This window comes from Phyllostomus hastatus, unplaced genomic scaffold (assembly GCF_019186645.2).
Source record: "Phyllostomus hastatus isolate PE091 unplaced genomic scaffold, TTU_PhHast_1.1 phas_contig_948, whole genome shotgun sequence".
Lineage (NCBI taxonomy): Eukaryota > Metazoa > Chordata > Mammalia > Chiroptera > Phyllostomidae > Phyllostomus > Phyllostomus hastatus.
This window is the reverse complement of record NW_025333993.1, coordinates 10,075,743-10,094,054: the sequence shown is the minus strand read 5'-3', so window position 1 is coordinate 10,094,054 and position 18,312 is coordinate 10,075,743. Positions and strand designations below refer to the sequence as shown.

General features: G+C 69.4%; 1 protein-coding gene across 7 annotated transcripts in view; it reads right to left on the bottom strand.

Moving 5' to 3' along the window:
• Nucleotides 1–636: 636 nt before the first annotated feature.
• TIAM1 (TIAM Rac1 associated GEF 1) overlaps nt 637–18,312 on the bottom strand; it is a 153,273-nt gene continuing 135,597 nt past the window's right edge. For 6 of the 7 annotated variants that reach the window (XM_045852403.1, XM_045852405.1, XM_045852400.1 and 3 more), the window contains 12 exons: nt 16,172–16,351; nt 15,327–15,395; nt 14,933–15,058; nt 13,605–13,713; nt 11,237–11,416; nt 11,023–11,141; nt 7,537–7,645; nt 6,806–6,864; nt 6,467–6,569; nt 4,496–4,583; nt 4,163–4,335; nt 699–2,905 (listed from right to left, as the gene is read on the bottom strand). In XM_045852403.1, the coding sequence (XP_045708359.1) occupies nt 2,427–2,905; nt 4,163–4,335; nt 4,496–4,583; nt 6,467–6,569; nt 6,806–6,864; nt 7,537–7,645; nt 11,023–11,141; nt 11,237–11,416; nt 13,605–13,713; nt 14,933–15,058; nt 15,327–15,395; nt 16,172–16,351 (1,794 nt within the window). In that variant the 3' untranslated portion in view covers nt 699–2,426. The other variant, XM_045852406.1, reaches the window with a different exon arrangement.

Here is an 18,312-nt window from a genome sequence, read left to right as displayed (position 1 = left end):
GAGCCCCCAGAGTTGGTGACGGGGCACGCGGCTCCCCATCCGTCACCAACACCCTCTGGGTTGCCCTGACAAGGGCGCCTTGGCACGCCGAGGGTCCCTTCCGGCCACCAAAGAGCACGTGAGACAAGCTCGGGACCTCGTGAACGTTCCTCAGGGACAGGCAGATGACCTCCACCCTTCCGACCGGCCGGCAGGGGTCAGGGCGTGGCCGCACTGCGTGGCCTCGGCGGGGCGGCCGAAAGGCCGAGGGAAGCTCTGGGCCGCTCTGCTGCCCCCAGAAGGCGCAGAAGCTGGGGACTCACAGCCTGGCACAGATGCTTCCATTTCCAAATTAAAATGTTTAAACTCCGGTGTCTTCAAAGGCGGCCGTGGGGGCGTGAGGCCGCAGTCCTGACCCCACCACACCTTTCGTCACTGAGCGGCTGAGCATGCTCAGGGCTGGTTCCCGTTTCCCTGTGTTTCCATCTCCCATCTTCCAGGACAAGTTTGTGGCAGAACGGAAAGAAGGGGCTCGTGAGGCTCAGGTACAACTTGGCCACCAACAAGGGCTCCAGGCTCTACCGGCAGCACCCCCCCCCGCCCCCCGCCGTCCCGCCAGCCCCCGCCCCCGCCCGCAGAGGCCCAGAGCCACAGACACTTCCCAGGGCTTTTATTGTTCGACAGGCATTTACAACGTTCGGCTCACAGACCTAGAAACACAAAAATAGACCTTCTCTCAGCTTATAAAAGAAATATAGAAGAACTCTGGACACAGACACGCCGCGCACAGCCTCCGTGGGCGCCCGGCCCGCGGCCCGAGCAGGCCCACCGCCCTGGGGCCCGGACGCGCGGCGGTGGGCCGAGGCTCCGCCCCCTGGGACGCAGCGGGAGGGGGCGGTGTGCACAGTGGGGGACGAGAAGGGCGCAGAAACCACTCTAAAGCTCCTCCAGAAAGCCGGGAGGTGTAGCAAAGTCCACAGAAGAAACCCGCCCGGGGACGAGCGGGAAGCCCCGGGAGCCGGGGGCAGGCGGGCGCAGGCAGCAAGCAGGGGTGCCAGCGGGAGGGTCTGGGCGGCACGTCCGGAGTAGAAAGTCGCGGCTGATTTGTACAAAAGAGTCCCCAGAGCTGCTACAAAATTCAGGTCGTGAGAGCACCTACTGGTGTGTCAAACACCAAATAGGTATTTTCCCCAAATGAAAGTCTTCGTATTATTTAAACCTTCTTAGGAAGTGGGCGTTGTGAAACGGGGGCAAAGCTACAAACCTTTTTCTATTTAAAAAAAAATCGAAAGTGCTTTAACTTGGTTTTGTTCTCCCTGCATGAAAACCTGTTTGGCGTGTGAGAGCTGTGTCAGCGTGTGTGTTAGCGTGTGTACCCTGTTTCGTTGGCGTGACGAGAAGAGGGGTCTTGTCGGGAGGCGGGTCAGGGGCGTCGGGGAAGGGCGGGCGATGGACAGAGATGCAACTCTGAGGATGAGCGGGGCACCACGGCGACCCCGGGAGGGGCCCCCAGTGCCCCCCCGCGGGCATACACCCCGGCCCCCTCGGGCGTGCTGTCTGCTAGCTCCAGGCACCCGTCTCCAGGGGGTTCAGACAGACAGACAGACAGACAGACACGCACAGGGTCTTCTGGGAAACCGTGTCTTCTGTGCGTGGGGCCTGCCGGCTGGGCACGTGCACAGACACAGAGCCACACGCCTCGCACACGCCTCCCTGCAGGAGGTGAAACCCTCATGTTCAGTCTCGGTCACTCTAAGCTGCAAAATTCGAGTCTGTCTGTGCCTTGCCTCTCAGGTAAAATACAAAAAAATAGCGTTTTTTCCCCCCAAGTGATAAATTTGGGTCTCTTTTCAAAGAGTTTGGCATCTTTATAATTCTCTGCAAAACTAGAACTTCCGAGTGCGGACGCCGCATGAGACCAGCCACGGACCAGAGCGGGCGAGGCCCGCCGAGAGGTGCAGGCCCCTCGGGCACGTGGCGGCCCTGACACTGAGGAGGAAGGGCCGCAGGGACCCCGGGGCCCTGTCCCTGTATGTCGCACCAGCCGGGAGACCCCTGACTGCCCTCGCACAGAGCAACCTGGCTCCCGCCCCTCCCGTGCTGCCCCTCCGACTGACCCGCGGCGCGGCCCACGCCCCCCGGGGAGCGGGACCCCACCCGGCGTTGCGGGGTCCCCCTTCACGCTCCCGGCCCCGGTCAACGGGGACAGAGAGACCCGGCCACGCACAGAAGGTGGGGCGCAGGCCTACTTGAGATTCTGAGCGGTTCTTTCCGATGCCGTCAGAGCGACCAGTCGGGCGGCACGCGGCCCCCAAGCAAAGCCAGCGGCCAGGACTGAGTGTGCGCGAGTGCGGCTGAGGGGACCATCCCGTCCTGGAGGGCACAGGAGGGGGCGGCGGGGGCGCAGGGCCGGGGCGAGCATCGACACCCGCTCTCTGGGCCGACGGTCAGATCTCCGTGTTCAGTCTCTGGGACGGGCCGAAGTCTTCGCGCCGGACCCAGACGACCTCCTCGCCGGCCGGCTCGAGGGCCCCGCCGACGGCCGGCAGGGCCGCCTGCTTCCTGAGCTGCGCCATGCGGGAGGCGTGGCTGTCCGGGCGTGGGCGGCCGAGGCCCCGCTGACCGATGGAGGCGGCCTGCAGCCGCCCGGGCAGGTCCCCGTCCGCGCCGGCGCCGCCCTCAGGCTCGCCGGCCTCGCCGTCCTCGTCGTCACTGAGGATGTCCGTCTCCTTGACGCCGTCCTGCTCTTCGTACTGCGCCAGGTCGAACTGCTCCTCCACCCACCGGTCGGTGTCCCCGGCGCCGGGGGGCTGCTGCTGGGCCTCTCGCTCCGGGCTGCCGGCAGACACGGCGTCAGAGTCGATGGTGAACCGGTTCCGAGCCAGCCGCCGCCTCCTCCTACCGAGAGACTTGCTCGGGGCGGACACTGCGTGCACACACACAGACAGGAGACAGGCCCCGCGCTTCACGCGGCTGAGCAGAGACCGGCTGCGGCTGGTGGTGCTCTCCCCCCACGGGGCCTCGAAAGGGACACACGCGAAGGGCTCGCTCTCCCGGGAAACGTGAGGGTCACTGACGCCCCTGGAAGCTGGCCGACGACGGGTGCGGTTTCCCGACACAGACTCCCAGTCCAACTTGGCGTTCCCCAGCAAGTGGGGGGGTGGGGGGGGGGGGCGGGCAGCCTCCCAGGGCACCGCTCGGCCGTGGGGCCAGCAGGCTTCCTTCCCGTGATCACTCGCTCCGCACTGAGGAAGGGGGCTCATGAGCACGCACCCCTGACGGCCGGCCAGCGTGAGGGGCGGGGAGGACGGTGCGCCCACGCGCACCCACCCCGTGACTGAGCCGGACACGCTGGCCGGCCCTGAGGCAGGCTCGGGGGCGGCCTCCCTCCCTGGGCGCCCCCTGCCACGGGGGCAGCCTCTGGAGGTGGGAGGGGTGGCGAAAGAGGGGCCATGCTCCCGCCACAGCTCCCGCCTGCCGTGCAGAGAGAGAGCTTTCCTCCCAGGGGCCCCGCCCGCCCCCCGCAGAGGCAGCCGTGGCCCCATCACACGCCCCCGGGAGGGGGGGGTCCCTCCAGCCCTGAAGCAGCCTCCACTCCGGGGCTGTGCGGCCCAGGCCCTCTCTCCCCGTCACCAGCGGCTAGCCCAAGGCCACGCCCGGCCTGTGCCGGCGCCCACACCACAGCGGCGGGCACAGGCTAGCGAGACCCGCCCCGTCACAGGCCGACCCCACACGGGCTCCCGACGGAGAACAGGCGTGGCTGCGCTTCCAGTCACAAGGCCACCGTGTCCTCCGAAGGGTGGCCGTGGCCCTGCTGAGAGGACACACTTCCTGCTCGACAAAGCTGGCCCTCGTGCAGGCGGGCAACCCCGGCCGGAGCGCGCCCAGCGGGGGGCTGCGGGGGGCTGCGGGGGGCTGCGGGGGGCTGCGGGGCGGGCGGGGGAGGAGCTCACCAGCCAGGAGGAGCAGGAGCAGCAGGAGCAGGAGGAGCAGAGGGACAGACGAAGGGGCGAAAGGGGAGCGCTCGGGCGGGTCCCCCGGGCGCTGGGGGCAGGGCAGGCCCTCACGCTGGAGGGGGGCCCACAGCCCCGGCTCCGTCTCGTTCGGCCAGGACGCCGCGCTCACGGGGGCTGCCGCGCGGCGGGGGGCGCGGGGACCGTGAACGCCTGGGCCCCCACGGTACCTGCCCTGCTCACGGCCGGCCGGGCCCCCTTCAGCGCGCACAGCCGCTTCCCTCCGAAGGGGACGTACTGCCGCGGTGAGGGCAGGCTCTCCGTCTTGAGCAGCTGCCGGCGGTGCTTGTCCCGCAGCACAGAGTGCACGGCCCTCAGGAAGTCCTTGCGGCCCTTGGGGGAGCTGCGGGGGGGGCACCTGTCAGGGACCAGAGACCCGCACGCGACACCCGACACGGGAAAACCCCCGTGTCCCTTCCCAGTCCCTGTTCCAGGCCCCGCCAACCACCGGGCTCCACCCCCCCCCCCAAGGACTGCGGGGCCGCTCCTGCGGCCCGGCTCACCGGCAGCACAGGTGGAACACCCTCTCCGGCCTGCCCTCCGACTCCGACCGCACGTGCACGATCTCGCACGCCGTGCTGGCGTCTGCGTCTGGGTGGGGAGGAGGGCTCGGGTGAGGGGCCTGTCCGGGGACTGGCCAGCCTTTCACAAGGGCCTGTTCCAGCTCCGGCAAGCGTCGGGAGAGCAAAGCAGCGTGAGACGGGGGACCTTCACCTTGACCCCAGGACCCCGAGACCTTAGGAGACAAAGCGCTCAGAGCCCCACGAGTACTAAGGAGGAGGGCGCTCGGGACACTTCCAGCTGCAGAAGTCCCCTCCTGGGGGGTGGACGCCCGGCCCAGCGCCCCGGCTGGGGAACCGGCCCGTCCGGCGGCGGAGCAGGTCTGGCTGAACCCCTTCAGCTCAGGGGGCAGCTGCTTCAGCACCAGCTGGCCCACACCAGGCCCTCGCCCTCAGCAGAGGCCTCCCGCCCCCGAGGGCCCTGAGCCGGCAGCAGGTGCTGGGAGCCCACGGGGCCCCTCGTTCTCAGCCCCCCGCACGGCCTGCGCTGAGTGCGCAAACCCGCCTGCTGCAGCGAGGAGCAGGCGACCCTGTGCCCTGCACTGCTGGGCTGTCCTGTCGACGGCACGAGCCTGCAGCACGGTGCCGTCTGCAGGCATGAGCACAGCGTCTGGGGAGGTGGCTCAGGGAGCCCGTCACAGAGCCCCCGGCCGCTCGGCCCCCACCCGGGGCGGGCAACACAGAGTTCTCCCCATGACGCAAGTCCCGGCCTCCGCCTCCGACGCTCGACTCCACCAGAGCACACGCCGGGGCCGGGGCTGGCCACTGGCCGCGGCCCCCCCCCCCCCAGAGTCTCCGCCCTGACGGCTCCAAACTCCACGGCAGGACGCGCCAGGTGCTGAGCCGGCGCCCCTCGAGGGCGGCTCCGCCTGCTGCACACCACGCCCGCTCGCGTCCGGGCTCGCGGTGGGACTCCCGGCCGGTGGGACTCCCGGCCGGTGGGACTCCCGGCCGCGAGGCCCGGGCACCCGGCAGGATGCGGCCAACGAGCGGAGGGCCACGAGGCCACCCAGCACGCGTCTGCAGTGCTCAACCCGCGAGACGCCGCTGCCGCTGCCGAGGCCACCGCGGGCAGGCCCGCTTCACGACTCACCCTGACTGGGGAGGACGGGGTGGGCCCCTGCTGGGGGCCCGAGAGACACCTTGCGGCAAATCCGCACCCGAAACCAAGGTGTCCGCCCGAGGCGGCCGCCACACTGAGCTTTCCTGCTGCACGAGACGCAGGAGCCTCGAGGCGGCTGCATGTAGGGTCACTGGGGTTGTCGCTGGGGGCCAGCCGCACGCCGCCCCCGGGGGGGGGTCTGGGGGCCAAGCCGCTGCCCGGGGACGTGGCGCGCGGGGCCCTCTGTGCCCCCAGACACTCCAGCGCTTCCACCTGGCCCCCAAAGGTGCTCCTTCCAGGGGTGCCCCCGGCTCACCGCCAGCACCCTGCGCCTCGCGCATCTCACGTGCTGGCAGCAGCGCCCGAGGCGGGGTCCCTCGCTGCTGCTCGGCCCGGAGACGAGGAACCAAGAGGTCTGGGAGCCTCCACCCGGCTCAAAGGCCAGGACGCGCAGGGCTGGGGAGAGGACTGGCCCACGGCCGTCTGGGCTGCGTGGTCCTCGAGGCCAGTGCTGGGACGGGTGGGCCCTTCCCGGGCCGTGCCTGCTGGTGGGACCAAGGGCTCTCCCCGACGGCTCCTTGTGGCCCTGCCGTCGGTCACCGGGAGGCTGACCCGGGGTCCAGAGCGACCGGCATCCTCGGAACGACACTCCAGGATCTGCTCGCCCACTCACTCCCGGCCGGCCGGGGAAGGGCGGGTGGCGAGGGGCAGCAGAGAGACCGCCAGGAAACAGCGCCGGCTGTGCAGGGGGCGTGAAGGCGGCAGGGTGGGTGCAGACCCTCGGGGGCGGCCCGCCCCGTGCAGAGTCTCACCTGCACTGGCCACGGCGCGGACCTGCAGTGCTTCGGTGGGGATCATGTGCCGGAACCGGAAGGGGTCCCACTCCTCGCAGATGGAGAGCCGGTGAGGGCCGACCTGCGGGGGCGCCGGGGCGGGTGCCTCAGACAGTGTCTCTCCAGCCTGGCCCCGCCCCGCCCTCCCGACCCGGGGCAGTGCAGCCGCGGGCCGGGAGCCAGACGCCCGAGGTTCCCGCGCTGAGGGGCCCGCCTGCGTCTGCCAGCGACACCCACGCCACCCACGCCACCCACGCCGAGGAGACGGGAAGGCGGGGCGGGGGCGGGGGGGGGGGGGGGCGGGGGCGAGCTGCTCACGAGCTTCTTCTTCTGCTTGGGGCCGTGCTTGTACACCAGGACCACGGCGGTCTTGAAGACTGGGGACGCCGAGACAGAGGGAAGGAGAGGCGGTTGCGGCTCGCAACACGCAGCCTCCCCTCCGCGGCGGCCACACAGGGCGGCAGGCACGGTCGCGACAGAGGGGGCGGCAAGGCCCCCGCCCGTCCCAGGGGCACGGCCCGAGTCTGCCGAGACGGAATCCCCGCAGACCCAGAAGGAGGGGAGTCGCCCGCCCCGCACCAGCGGGGACTTCTGGGGCGCCGGCATCCCACGCGTGAACCGTCAGCCCTTCGCACGTTTGGCCAGAGCGTCCTCGCGGGGCCGGCAGCCGGGACTGGGGCGCGGGGCACCGAGGACACGCGCTGGGGGCTGCGGGGGTCTGCGAGGGGGGCAGGGGGCTGCGAGGGGGCGGGGGGCTGCGGGGGGGTTTCAGACCTGGGTCCCCGCAACGAGGGCGGCTGACGCCCGCCCCCCCCCCGCGCACTCCGGCCAGTCGTTCAGCCGACGCTGGCCCCTGCGTGGACCGGGGCAGCGTGGCCCCCTGGGCACGCCCAACCGGAAGGGGGAGTTTACTGTGTGTGACGGGGTGGTGACAGTCACACCGCTGTGACGACCTTTCCCCTAACAAACTGCGTCTCGGGAAAGAAAGCACCTCCTTCTGAAAACTGAGCCGGACCGCCCCCCGCCCCCAGCCCCCTGCGGACACGCACCGAAGGCGGCCAGGTCCGGCTCCTTCTTCCACTTGCCCAGCGTGGTGGGCGGGTCCAGCCAGGTGACAGTCGTGTGCAGCAGCAGGTCGCCCATGCTCAGGTCCCCCACCTGCGGGGGGACAGGGCGGGGCCTCAGTGGGGGCGGGGCCTGGGCAGGTGGAGGGCAGCTCCACCTCGCTCACGGAAAGGCCGTCTGAAACCACCCGCTCGCTCCCCCCTTTTCCCAGGGGCCCACCAGAGCTTCAACTGTAAAGGGGAGAGGAGGCAAACCGGGCTCTGAACCTCACACGCGGTGACTCTGTCAACACTGACCATGCGGTTGCAGGCGCTGGTGCCCCAGGGAGAGAGGGCTGGCTCCCCAGTGAGGGTCCCCCAGCCCCACCATGACCCCCCCAGGACACGGAACCCCTGGACTTCCAGAGGCTCACTCGGAGTCCCAGGGCCACGGGCTCCCGGGGCGCAGCGGGCTCCCCCCCCCCTCCAGCCCGCTGCAGGGGAGGCTCACTGCGCGCTGGAGGAGGGAGGGGGGGCCGGGGCTGCCGGGGCTGCCGGTGCTCTCGGTGGGTCCGCAGCACGGGCTCTGGCACCGCAGAGCCGTGAGGTCTGGGCACGGGCACCCCAAGGTCAGGTGCAAGGCGGGCCCCTCCTCCCACGGAGAGCCACCCCGAAGGACGACCCAGTGTGCCCCCCCACAGCGGCCCGCTGGCCCTCCCAGCCTCCCCAGCACCCCCCTGCACATGGGGCTTGGCCGGTGCCCTGGGCCGTGGACGCAGCAGCAAAGTCTCCACCACCACCCCCAGACCCCCAAACCCCCGCTCTCCGGCCGGGAAGGACGTGCCCAGCGGCCACCCTGCTCGGCCTCGACCCCGAGGAGCCCTGCGCCCCAGAGCCAAGACAGGCCAAAGTGCAGCTGACCTGCGTGCCGTGGGCGAGGGGAACGCCGCTCGAAGCTCACTCTGATTCGTCCATCACACGGGCACAGTGGGCTGACCAGACCCCACACGGAAATGAGGCCAGGGCCAGAGCAGCTGTCTCCGGCACGCTGCCTACCCACTGTCCCTCCGGAACCGGCCACCCAGCCCCCACGACGGAGTTCTGCTGAGACCTGTGTCCCCTGGGCCCAGCCAGTCCCGCTGAGCGGGGGCTGGGCCATCGTCCCCGGCAGTGCCCTCGGGCAACACCCCCCCACCCCGACCAAGGGAGTGGGGCTCTTGTTCAGCCCGGCGCCCGAGCCCAACGCGGCCGGGAGGCTGAAGGGCCAGCTTCATCCGAGCACAGGTCCACACTGTTGCAGCGCAGACCCGCCCCTCCCGGGAGCAGGCACAGTCACCGTTCCGGGAGCTCACGGCTGGCAGCCACGCCTGGCTGGGGAAGGGAGCTGCGGGCTCCAGGCACCCCTGCGGGGAACCGGCCCGCGGGGAAGGGCAAAAGCAGCCCAGCCCCGCGGGGCAGCCCGGAGGCGTGTGCGGCACGCAGGACGCCAACCCCACGGGGTCGGCTCTCCCGTGGGGAGTCAGGCCTGCATGGCACCTGAGCTGCTCTGAGACCTGCTTTTTGCTAAAACCCCCCTCCCAGAGCTGAGGCAGCAAACGCTGACTGCAGGTCTTTAACGTGACTCCCTGAAGTCTGTGCTGGTTCTCCCGAGGACTGAAGCGTGACCAGACCAATTCCTCCTATGGGCCCCTGCATTCGCAACGTTTCTTCCCTGTTAACCTGTAGGAAGTCCTCAGTGACGTCCTCTCCGCTGCTGGCTGTAAAAGTAGCCACCTAAAGCCAACCTGAGCATGACGAAGGAGAACCTCCCTTGGCGTGTGCTGCTAGACAGCCGATAAAGGCCTGTCCGGGCGAGGGTCGGGGCGCCCTCCCCTCGAGAGAGGGGCCATGCCGCCCCTTCCCCTCCACAGGACTGCGGAGGGTGGTCCGCGTGACTCTGCCTCGTCTCACCCGCAATGCCGCGGACACCACCGGCCAGAGCCCACGTCACGTCCCCACCGCGGGGACCGTGGGGACACACACCTCCGGCCGCCCCACCGCCCCTCCTTCCCGGCTCCTCTGCAGCAGCGCAGGGCCCGCCAGGACTCTGGGCCCAGAGCCGCCCGTCCTCCCAGGCCCACCCCGTCCGTCCGTCTGTCCGTCCCCCCGATGGAGGCTGGGGGAGAGGTGATGGGACCCGAAGGGACTCGGTCTTGCTGGAGCCGTTGGCTGTCTGTGGCCGCTTATCCCCCAGCCCCTGGGGAGGGGTCTCTCTCCCACTCTTCTTGCAGCGCCCACGGACGGAGGGCGGGCCTGCCACCCCTCTCGTCTTCCGGGCGCCTCTGTCCCCAGAACCCCCAACGGGCGCCCCCTGCCCCCCCGCCGCGCAGATGTCCTCCTGGAGCGGCGGGTCTTCACCTCAGGAGGCCGGCCGTGCCATTCCCACTCACCATTCCCGCTCGCGGGCTGCGCCGTCTGAGCCACACCCCCTTCCTGCCCACACCCCGTGCCGTGCACCCTGGGCGAGGGGGCTCCTCGGTAGGGAAGACACGTCTACAGGCCCCGCACGCACCCCGCCCCGCGGCCCCTGGGAAGGCGCAGCTGAGGGCAGCTGTGAGTCCTGCCCCGCCTGGGACCGATGGACCGCGGCACTCACACGCCGCAGGGACACCGAGAGACCCTGCCTTTCCGAGACCCTGCCTTTCCGGGCAAGGTGTGCCCCCTCCCACCGTCGAGAAACTTCTCCTTTTGTCCTCGCTTCCACGTTCAGGCAGAAGGTCGAGAATTGACCTCTTTAGAAAATTATCTTCCCGGCGTCCAAAACCTCCCTTCCCCGAGGACAAGAAGGGACCTCTCGGCACAGCCATGTACCTCTCCGGCCTGGCCAGGCTGCTTCCTCCACCCGCGCCAATCATCACGCTCCGCCCGTCCCCACACGGCCCCTCTCCCGTTGCGGCAGGGACGCCCCTGCATTCCCAGCCCCCCCAGCCCCCGGCCAGCGAGGCCGACAGCGGAGCCAAGGTGGGTCGGACGCACAGCCTGCCCACCCGCCCGCTGCAGGGCCACCAGTGCACTGGGTCCTGTCGGCTCTCCCGTCGGCCCTCCCAGGGACTCGGGCACCACCCAGTGTGCCCCGCCCTCTCTCCAGGGGCCCCCGAGCCGGGTGCTGCTCTGGCCTCGGGCGTGTGGCTTCGCCGCGTCGGGGGCCTCCGGAGCTGTCCCGGGCCCGGGCGGCGGTGTGCACCCTCGCACTCTGCACTCGGCCGGCCCGAGCTCCGAGAGGCAGGGGGCTCAGACACACATCCCACAGCCACAGTGACCCGGCTCGGTAAGAAGCCCCGCACGGCAGCCGTGGATGCAGGGCGCAGGGTCGTCACCCTCAAGGCCGAGCTCTCCGTGATGGCCGTCCTCGCACACAGCCCCAAGAGCCCGGTCGGACCGGCCTTCCCCACCGACACCTGCTCCACACCTGCTCCACCCACACCTGCTCGGGGGAGAGGGCGGCATCCTTACCTCTTTCTTCTCACCGGTCTGCTCGGCGATCAGCTGGTCGAACACGGTCCCGAACTCCTCGTGGATCTTCTGCATCTCGTTGATGTGGCTGGCCACCTTGTTCATGGTCTTGATGGCCACTGCAGCAGGGCAGGCGGGGCATGAAGGGGCCGCGGGGAGGCGCGTGGGGTGGGGCGGAGTACGGGCGGGGCGGGGCGGGGCGGGGCCGGCTCACCGTCCAGGTGGTAGTGCTCCTCGCTGTCGGCATCCGTCAGCGAGAAGAGCTCGCGCAGCAGCAGCGGGTACTTGAGGACCCGCTGGATGGGCTTGATGAGGTAGGACTCCAGCGTGGCCGAGTGCTGCTGCTTCGGGTTCTGCGCGTCCAGGAAGGCCTTGAAGGCCGCGTCCGTCCTGGCTGCGAGGGCACGCGGCCTCAGTCCCAGCCCTTTGAGGGGCCCCCACCGGGGCCCCCAGCTGTCCCACGAGCTCTCCCACTGTCCCCGCCCCACCCCCCCAGGGCCGGCGGCCAGCAGCTGGTCCCCCGCACGCAGGGCCCTGGGCTTGTGCAGCTTGCCCAGCCTCGCTCTCTGGAAAGGCTCCTGCCCAGCACCCCTCCGGCCCTTCTCTGCAGAGCCGCCCTGTGCCACACGGTGTGGCCCCGCGTGGCCTGGTGTGACCCTCTTCTTGGGAACGTAACAAGCCATCTCTTCGATGGCCATCACCTCCCGGCCCGTCGGCCTCACTGCATCTCACGAGAACGCACATTGGAAACGCCCCCTCCCTGGCTCTCGAGCCTCCCGGGGCTGGCGGGCAGCCCCACGACTCTGGGAGGGGCGCGGGGACAGGGTCCCGGCAGCACACCAGTCCCGCCCACCGGCGGTCCCACCTGTGTCCAGGCCCCTGGGGAGGGGCAGAGGCGGCGAGGGGGAAGAACGGGAGGAGAAAGGAGGCACCACAGTGACTTCACAAGAAGCACACGGTTCCCCAGAAGCCACAGGTGGGGTGAAACACGCACCCCCACCGGCCGGGACCCACGGCGCACATGCGGGTCCAAAGGTGCATGGAGCCCGAGGGGGCTCTGTGGGGGAGTCTCCTCGCCGCGCTATCAGTCAGGGGCACAGCAAGGGCAGAGCCGAGCCTCGGACAGACCCCCGTCTTTGCATCCTGTCAGCCCCCCGAGGGGGCACCAGGCTCCACAGGGGCAGCCGCCTCCCCTCCTTCCTGAGAGTAAGGGAGCGGGCCAGGGAGCGAGTGACCGGGGAGGCCCGTGCCAGGGCGGGGGGCGGCCAGGCCCAGAGCCAGCGCAGGAGGAAGCCCTGCCCTCTGGGGCACCCCGAGTCCCCGAGTCCCCAGCACAGCCACGGGCGGCGAGCCCACCGCGTCCGCGCCACGTCAGGGCGTGAAGGAGGGAGAGCCTGGGCCCCGTGGCCTGCTGGGCCGGCACGCCGGCAGCCCTGCGAGCTGGGGAACAGTCCCAGCCGCTCCCGGCCTCGGCCCCGCCTCGCTCCCGGCACGGCTGGCCGTCAGGAAAATGTAGGTCAGACCCAACGTTTCACAGCGTAATTTGAAAGACACGATAATATCTTTCAGGTGCAAACGTTATCACGAAAAACCTACAGGGGTAGAAGCTAATCTAGTCGACTGTTTAAAAATAACACAAACGGCCCCAAGGATAGACGGTGTGTCATCTCACTGGGGGGGAAAGAGCTCCAGAACCGCTGCACCGACCGCCTGGCAGCACCCAGCGTCAGGGGACTAGCAGAAAGACACGCATGCACACACGCCCCTGCGTGACCAACGCAGCCTGTGCGGGAGGCGCCAGCTGCACGGGGCCCCCATGCCCCCTCTCAGCTCCGGGCGGACTCAGGGTCGGGGCAGAGGTGCTGGCGCCTGTGGGCAGGCCCCCGCCCTGCGCAGACCCGAGTGGTGCTGACGCGCCCGGGGACAGGGCCCGCTCGAGCCAGCCCAGCCCCTCCCCTCCAGCAGCGAGCCCAGCGCGCTGACTGCGGGCCTCCCAGCCCCCGTGACATTGGCAGGGATGGCGGCTGTGTCCAGGTCCCCGGGGCCGGGTGGTCTCCCGGCTGCACTACCCTCCAGGCAGCCACGTCTCTGGCCCTCTCGTACGTCAGACAGCCGCACGCTGGCCCACGGACACAAAAGCCCTCTCTGGACACTCTGAGGGCGCTCGGGGCCTTCCAGAGCACTCGGGAGGGGAGAGGGGCTGCCAACCTCGAAAGCCCGTGCCCTTCGTGAGTGGGCTGAGCAGGGCGCACCGGGCGGACCCACGCAGGGTGGGGGGCGGCTCCCAGTGCAGGCAGCGTGGGCAGGAGCAGAGCCCGGCACCTCGACCCCGGCACATCTGCGCGACGGCCTCACACGCCGCCCCCCCACCCCCACCCCGGCCCCACGCGGCGGGCCCAGGGCTCACCGGGCCCTGAGGAACCCGAGCCCCCGGCCCCGGTGGGGCCTGTGGAGCAGCGAGCCCCTGCCACACTGACAGCGCCTCGGTTCCAGTCCGGAGCCCCCGCGCCCCGGCAGGCCCCGCGCCTCGAGTTGGCAGCGATGCAGCCCCGCCCCCCGACACCCCCGCCCCCCGGCCATACCTCTCACCAGGACCTTGGGTACCTCCGTGTGGCTGGCGCAGAAGGCGCTGTACAGCTTGAAGCGGTCGGCGTAGTACAGGAAGGAGCCCCCCAGGGAGAACAGCACCTTCTGGACGGACAGGAGAGAGCAGGTCAGCGGGCCCTGGGGAGCGCGCACGGGCCGACAGACGCAGTGACGGGCGCCGGCGCTGGCCTCCAAGGCAGCGGCAGCACAGATGGCACTGCTGGCCAGGCCGGGGCTTTTAAAGGGTGTGTTCACGGGAGACATGCCGGCACTGGGGGCCAGAGGTGTAGACACCCCGAAACTCAAGAGCGCGGTTCCCTGGTCGCACCGCCAGCCTCGGCCTGGGAGCCGGGCCTCCCACCTGCTCCCCACCCCGACGGGCAGCCATGAGGGGAGGCCCTCCCACCAGGAGCTGCCTGCCCCGACAAGGGACGCTTCTGTCCTGCGTTTCATATGAACCGGTGAAACGGGCTCAGGAGAGAACCTTCTGTGAGTTTCTCCTTAACCTGGTCTTGTTTCCCGAGAGAGAGACAGAAGTGCTGCTTATTTGTCTTAAAATTGAAAGGCTCCGCGTGAGAAAACAGGTGTTAGGAGTGAGTGATCACCGGTCCCCAGGTGGGCAGTGTGGCTGATGGCCGACACCGACGGACCACGTCCACTCGGCCACCAACGGCCCGACCCGCACACACAGGCAGGAGCAGGGGCCGAGGGGGCCTCCCCATGCCACCTCACCACCCCCACCCGCCCCGCGGCCTGGACCTGGCGGAGCGGCGTCGGCAGGGACTGGCGGGCTCTGCAGGGGCTGCTGCCCCCCCAGGCCGCAGCCGGCCGGTCGGGAGGCGTGGACCCAGGCGGCCCGCACGCGGCGTGGACGTGCAGCCTGGGGCGGACCCAGGACCGCCCGCAAGGAAGGGCGCCGGGCACGAGGCGGGGACAGGCCGCCCGCAGCCTCCCGAGGGGACGACAAATGACAAGCGTCTCTGCTGCGCAGAGGCCCCCGGGATGGGGGGCGGGGGGCTAGTCGGTGCCCACGGGGATCCGAGGACGCCCCACCGACGCGACAGCGAGGCCAGCTGGAGGCCCCGAGCGCGGGGGACCCAAGGGCGCGGCGGGCACGGCCCCGGAGCAGCCGCGGGGTGCGCGCACACCGGCGGTGCTGGCTCTCGTCCGGGTCAGAGCGGCCCGTGCGCCCCGGGCCGCCGTCGGAGCGGCAGGCCGGTGAGGGCGCAGCGCTGTGGGCCGGGGAACCGGCCGAGAGCACGCGGCCTCGCGGCACTGACCTCGACCTCCGGGAAGGCTCCGCGCCCTCGGAGGGCTGACCCACCTTGAACTGATCGACCCTCTCCAGCTTTTCCAAGTCAGGTACTAGTCGCACTCCGTCTTCCAGAGTTTTGAGGAACTCTACTTGGAACTCGACCATTTCGGTTAGATTCCCAAAGAGCACGTCGAGCTGGAAAACGCAGGAGAGTTCAGTCCCTCTCACATTTCATCAGTTCAGAGCTGGACCTGCTTCTGATTTCCAAGTTCTTGTATCAGTATGCGTCAATTACGATCACCACCCTGCGGCCAAGGCCGGGGCGGCCCCCCCACCTCCCTGGGAGCGACGATGCACCCCGTCTGCCACGGTTCAGTGAGCCCTGACTGACTGCTCTCGGCAGCTGCACCTGCCCCGCCGGCCTCCCGCCGCCCCCTCCGCGTGAGGGCGACCCCCACGGTACCTCATCCTGGGTGAGAAAGGTCTCCTTCTGAAGGGGCCTGAGGTATCTCTCCATGAGACAGTTCAGGTCCTGCGTGGGAGAGTGTGCCCGTGAGCACGCCGTGGGGAGGAGGCCTCTGGGGCGCCTGGAGGCGTGGACCGGCCCAGCCCCGTGCCCACGGCCCCCGGCCTTTCTCAGCCCTGCACCGACCACCCGACAGCAGGCGACACAGAAACAGGTGGCAGAGCCCTGTGCCACTAACACTGAGTCGGCGAGAGCGGGCAGAGGGCCGGGCCTGGCCGACCCCGAGTTACAGGCCAACTGGGACCGTTCGAAACAGGCCGTGCCGGCGTGACACGCAGCTCAGCTCCACATCAGGGTGCACAGCCGCTGCAGTTGCCGGGACTGTCGGGAACGGCACGGTGCCTGTGTCCCGTAAGAGCGCTCCGTGAGTTGCACGGAAGTGACTGACACAGGGTGACTGACGGTCAGCACAAGCAGCAACACATGGACACAGGCCCGGTCCCCTTCTGCCTGGACCCCGACTCGGTTTTGAAAGTAACAGACCTTCCTGTGCTAAAGTCGACTTCTGCCGCGGTGAGCACAGGACACCGCTGCTCCTGGTGCCGTTACCGACCACTCACTGTGTCCTCCCCCGCCCCCCCAACAACTGCAGACCGGCCCCGCCCCGCCCCACCCGCGTGTCGCAGGGAGTCGCTGTAAGAACCGCCCTGCCTCCTTGGCACACCGACAGGGAACGCTCACGTTCCGAGGGACAGCCGCGCGGCCCGGCCCAGAGAGACCAGCTCGGCGCCCGGAGGAACACACAGCGCCCGCACCCGGTGGGGGGCGGGCGGCACGCTCACCTTCACGTAGGTGCGCTCCGTCTCCAGGAGCTCACTGATCACCTTGCGCAGCTTGTCGGCGTCCGTCAGCTGCCTCGTGGCTGCCGGCGCTGGCCCACTGGCGTCCTGGGGGGACGGGCTCGGGTCGCAGGGGTTCATCTCCTGTGGGCTGCGGCGGCTCGAGGCCCCCGGTCCCGCACTCTGTGGGCGGAACACAGGAGAGGGCGGGGCAGGTGAGGCTGGCGCTCAGGGGCGCCCGGTCTGGCCTGCAGCCTCTTCACAGGGTGCGTCCACATCCCGGAACAGCCTGGGCTAAGCGTGTCTCTGCTGCTCCCCACCGCCAGCGCCCCCCCGCCCGCTGACACACACCCGCTGCCGCACGCGGGCACGGTTGGCGTCCCTGCGCAGCGGCAGACACCACGGGGCCCAGGAGGGCACGCGGCTCCTCCAGGGCGGCACGGCCAAGACAGAGCGCCTCCGTGCGGCCCGGCCAGCCCCACCGGCCCATGCAGGGCTGGGTCTCCGCCAGGAGGCGAGGCACTCGCCCGGACGTACACTGACGCTATAGAGGGGCGTCGTTGGCGCGTTTCGCCCGGCAGACCAGGCGTGTCAGCCAGCAGACCCCCAGGCGGCGTACACGCACGCTCTGTCGGGGCAGGGACGACTCTGCCAGCTGAGCAACTCCCCGGAGAACAGACAGACGCCCACAGACACAGGTGTGACCCCTCTCCCCCTGTAACAGGGTGCCAAGAGGGGAGCCTCAAACAGGGATATGTAATAAGACCCAGAAGAGCCTGCAGATCATTGGCTCCACACCACAGGGCCACACCTGCCCAGAATCTGGCAGCTGTAGCCAATTGTGAGAGGAGCCGGAAATGGGGCTTCAGAGGAAGATTGGCGCTGGGATTTAAACCAAGACTCGGCAGCCATTTGAGGGGGGAGAACCGTGCAGCCCTGCAAGAGAGAACCACACAGCTTTAGCAGAGTGAAGACTCTCGTGGCCCTGAGGGAGAGAACCACGCGGCTCGGGCAGAGTGGGGACTCCCGTGGTCCGGGGAGAGAGGACCATGTGCCTTTGCCAGAGTGGGAACCCCCGCAGCTTTAGGAGATACGGTACTCTGGACTGGGCAAAGCGGGTAGGAAGGAAGAACTGTGTCTGTTTGTGGGTGTTTTAAGGGACTTTAGGATTTTTGGCGAAGACATTAGGTCCTTACTTTAAGTCTGTACAGCATTAAATAAACGTTTCCTTTCCTTTTCACGAATCTCTGGCATTGAGAGACGTCTTTCCTCTGGCTGTGGACAGAACGGACCTGGGGGCTTCTTTCAGTGATAGTGTATCGTCTCAGCCCCCCCTTGTCTGTTCTGTAACACCCCAGTTGCTTCAAGGGCAGACAAACACCACTCCCCTCGCAGGCTCGGGGTCGGTGGCAGGCCCTGTCCCCTCCTGACCTCCGTCTGGTCTGGGACGCCGGGGCCCTGAAACAGAGAACGGCTCCCGAGCACACAGGCTGTGTACACCCCGGGGGACCCAGCGCCCCCTGCAGGCCGGACCCCCTGGGCCGGCTGTGCACGCAGCGGAGGTGTTTGTGGCTCTCCGCGGGTCACGCAGAGGTTGTTCTGCAGCCCGAGCTCCCGTCCGTGGCGGTGCCCACACACACTGCCCGAGGGTGAGGGTTGTCCCTGGAGGCCGGCCGGCCGGCCACCCACCAGGACCGGCTGCTCTCCGGCTCCTCCGGCCTCAGCTGTCCTGGGCACGAAGCGCCTCCCACAGGGGCATGTGCACAGGCAGGGCCATGTCCCTCACCCGCCCACCCCGGAGCCGACCCTGACACGCCATCCGCTTGTGGGCTCGGTGGGAAGGACACCCACCTACAACGGGGGGTGGGGGGGCGGCGCTGCGACCCAGATCCGGAACGGTGGCTCCAACCCTCCCACCACGGCTGCTGCTGGCACCGGCCGCTCTGCCGAGGGGACTGGTCGCCTGCCCGTGGCACTTGCCCGTGGGCCCAAGGAATCTCCGACACCGAGGGCCCCACAAAGGAGCCCCCCTTCGGTGGCGACCAAGGAGCAGCCTGGCGGCCGCACGGCTCCCGGCACAACCACGTCCCTAAATACACGGTGTAACTCGGCCTCGCCGGAAAAAATGAAACAGCAAGCAGACC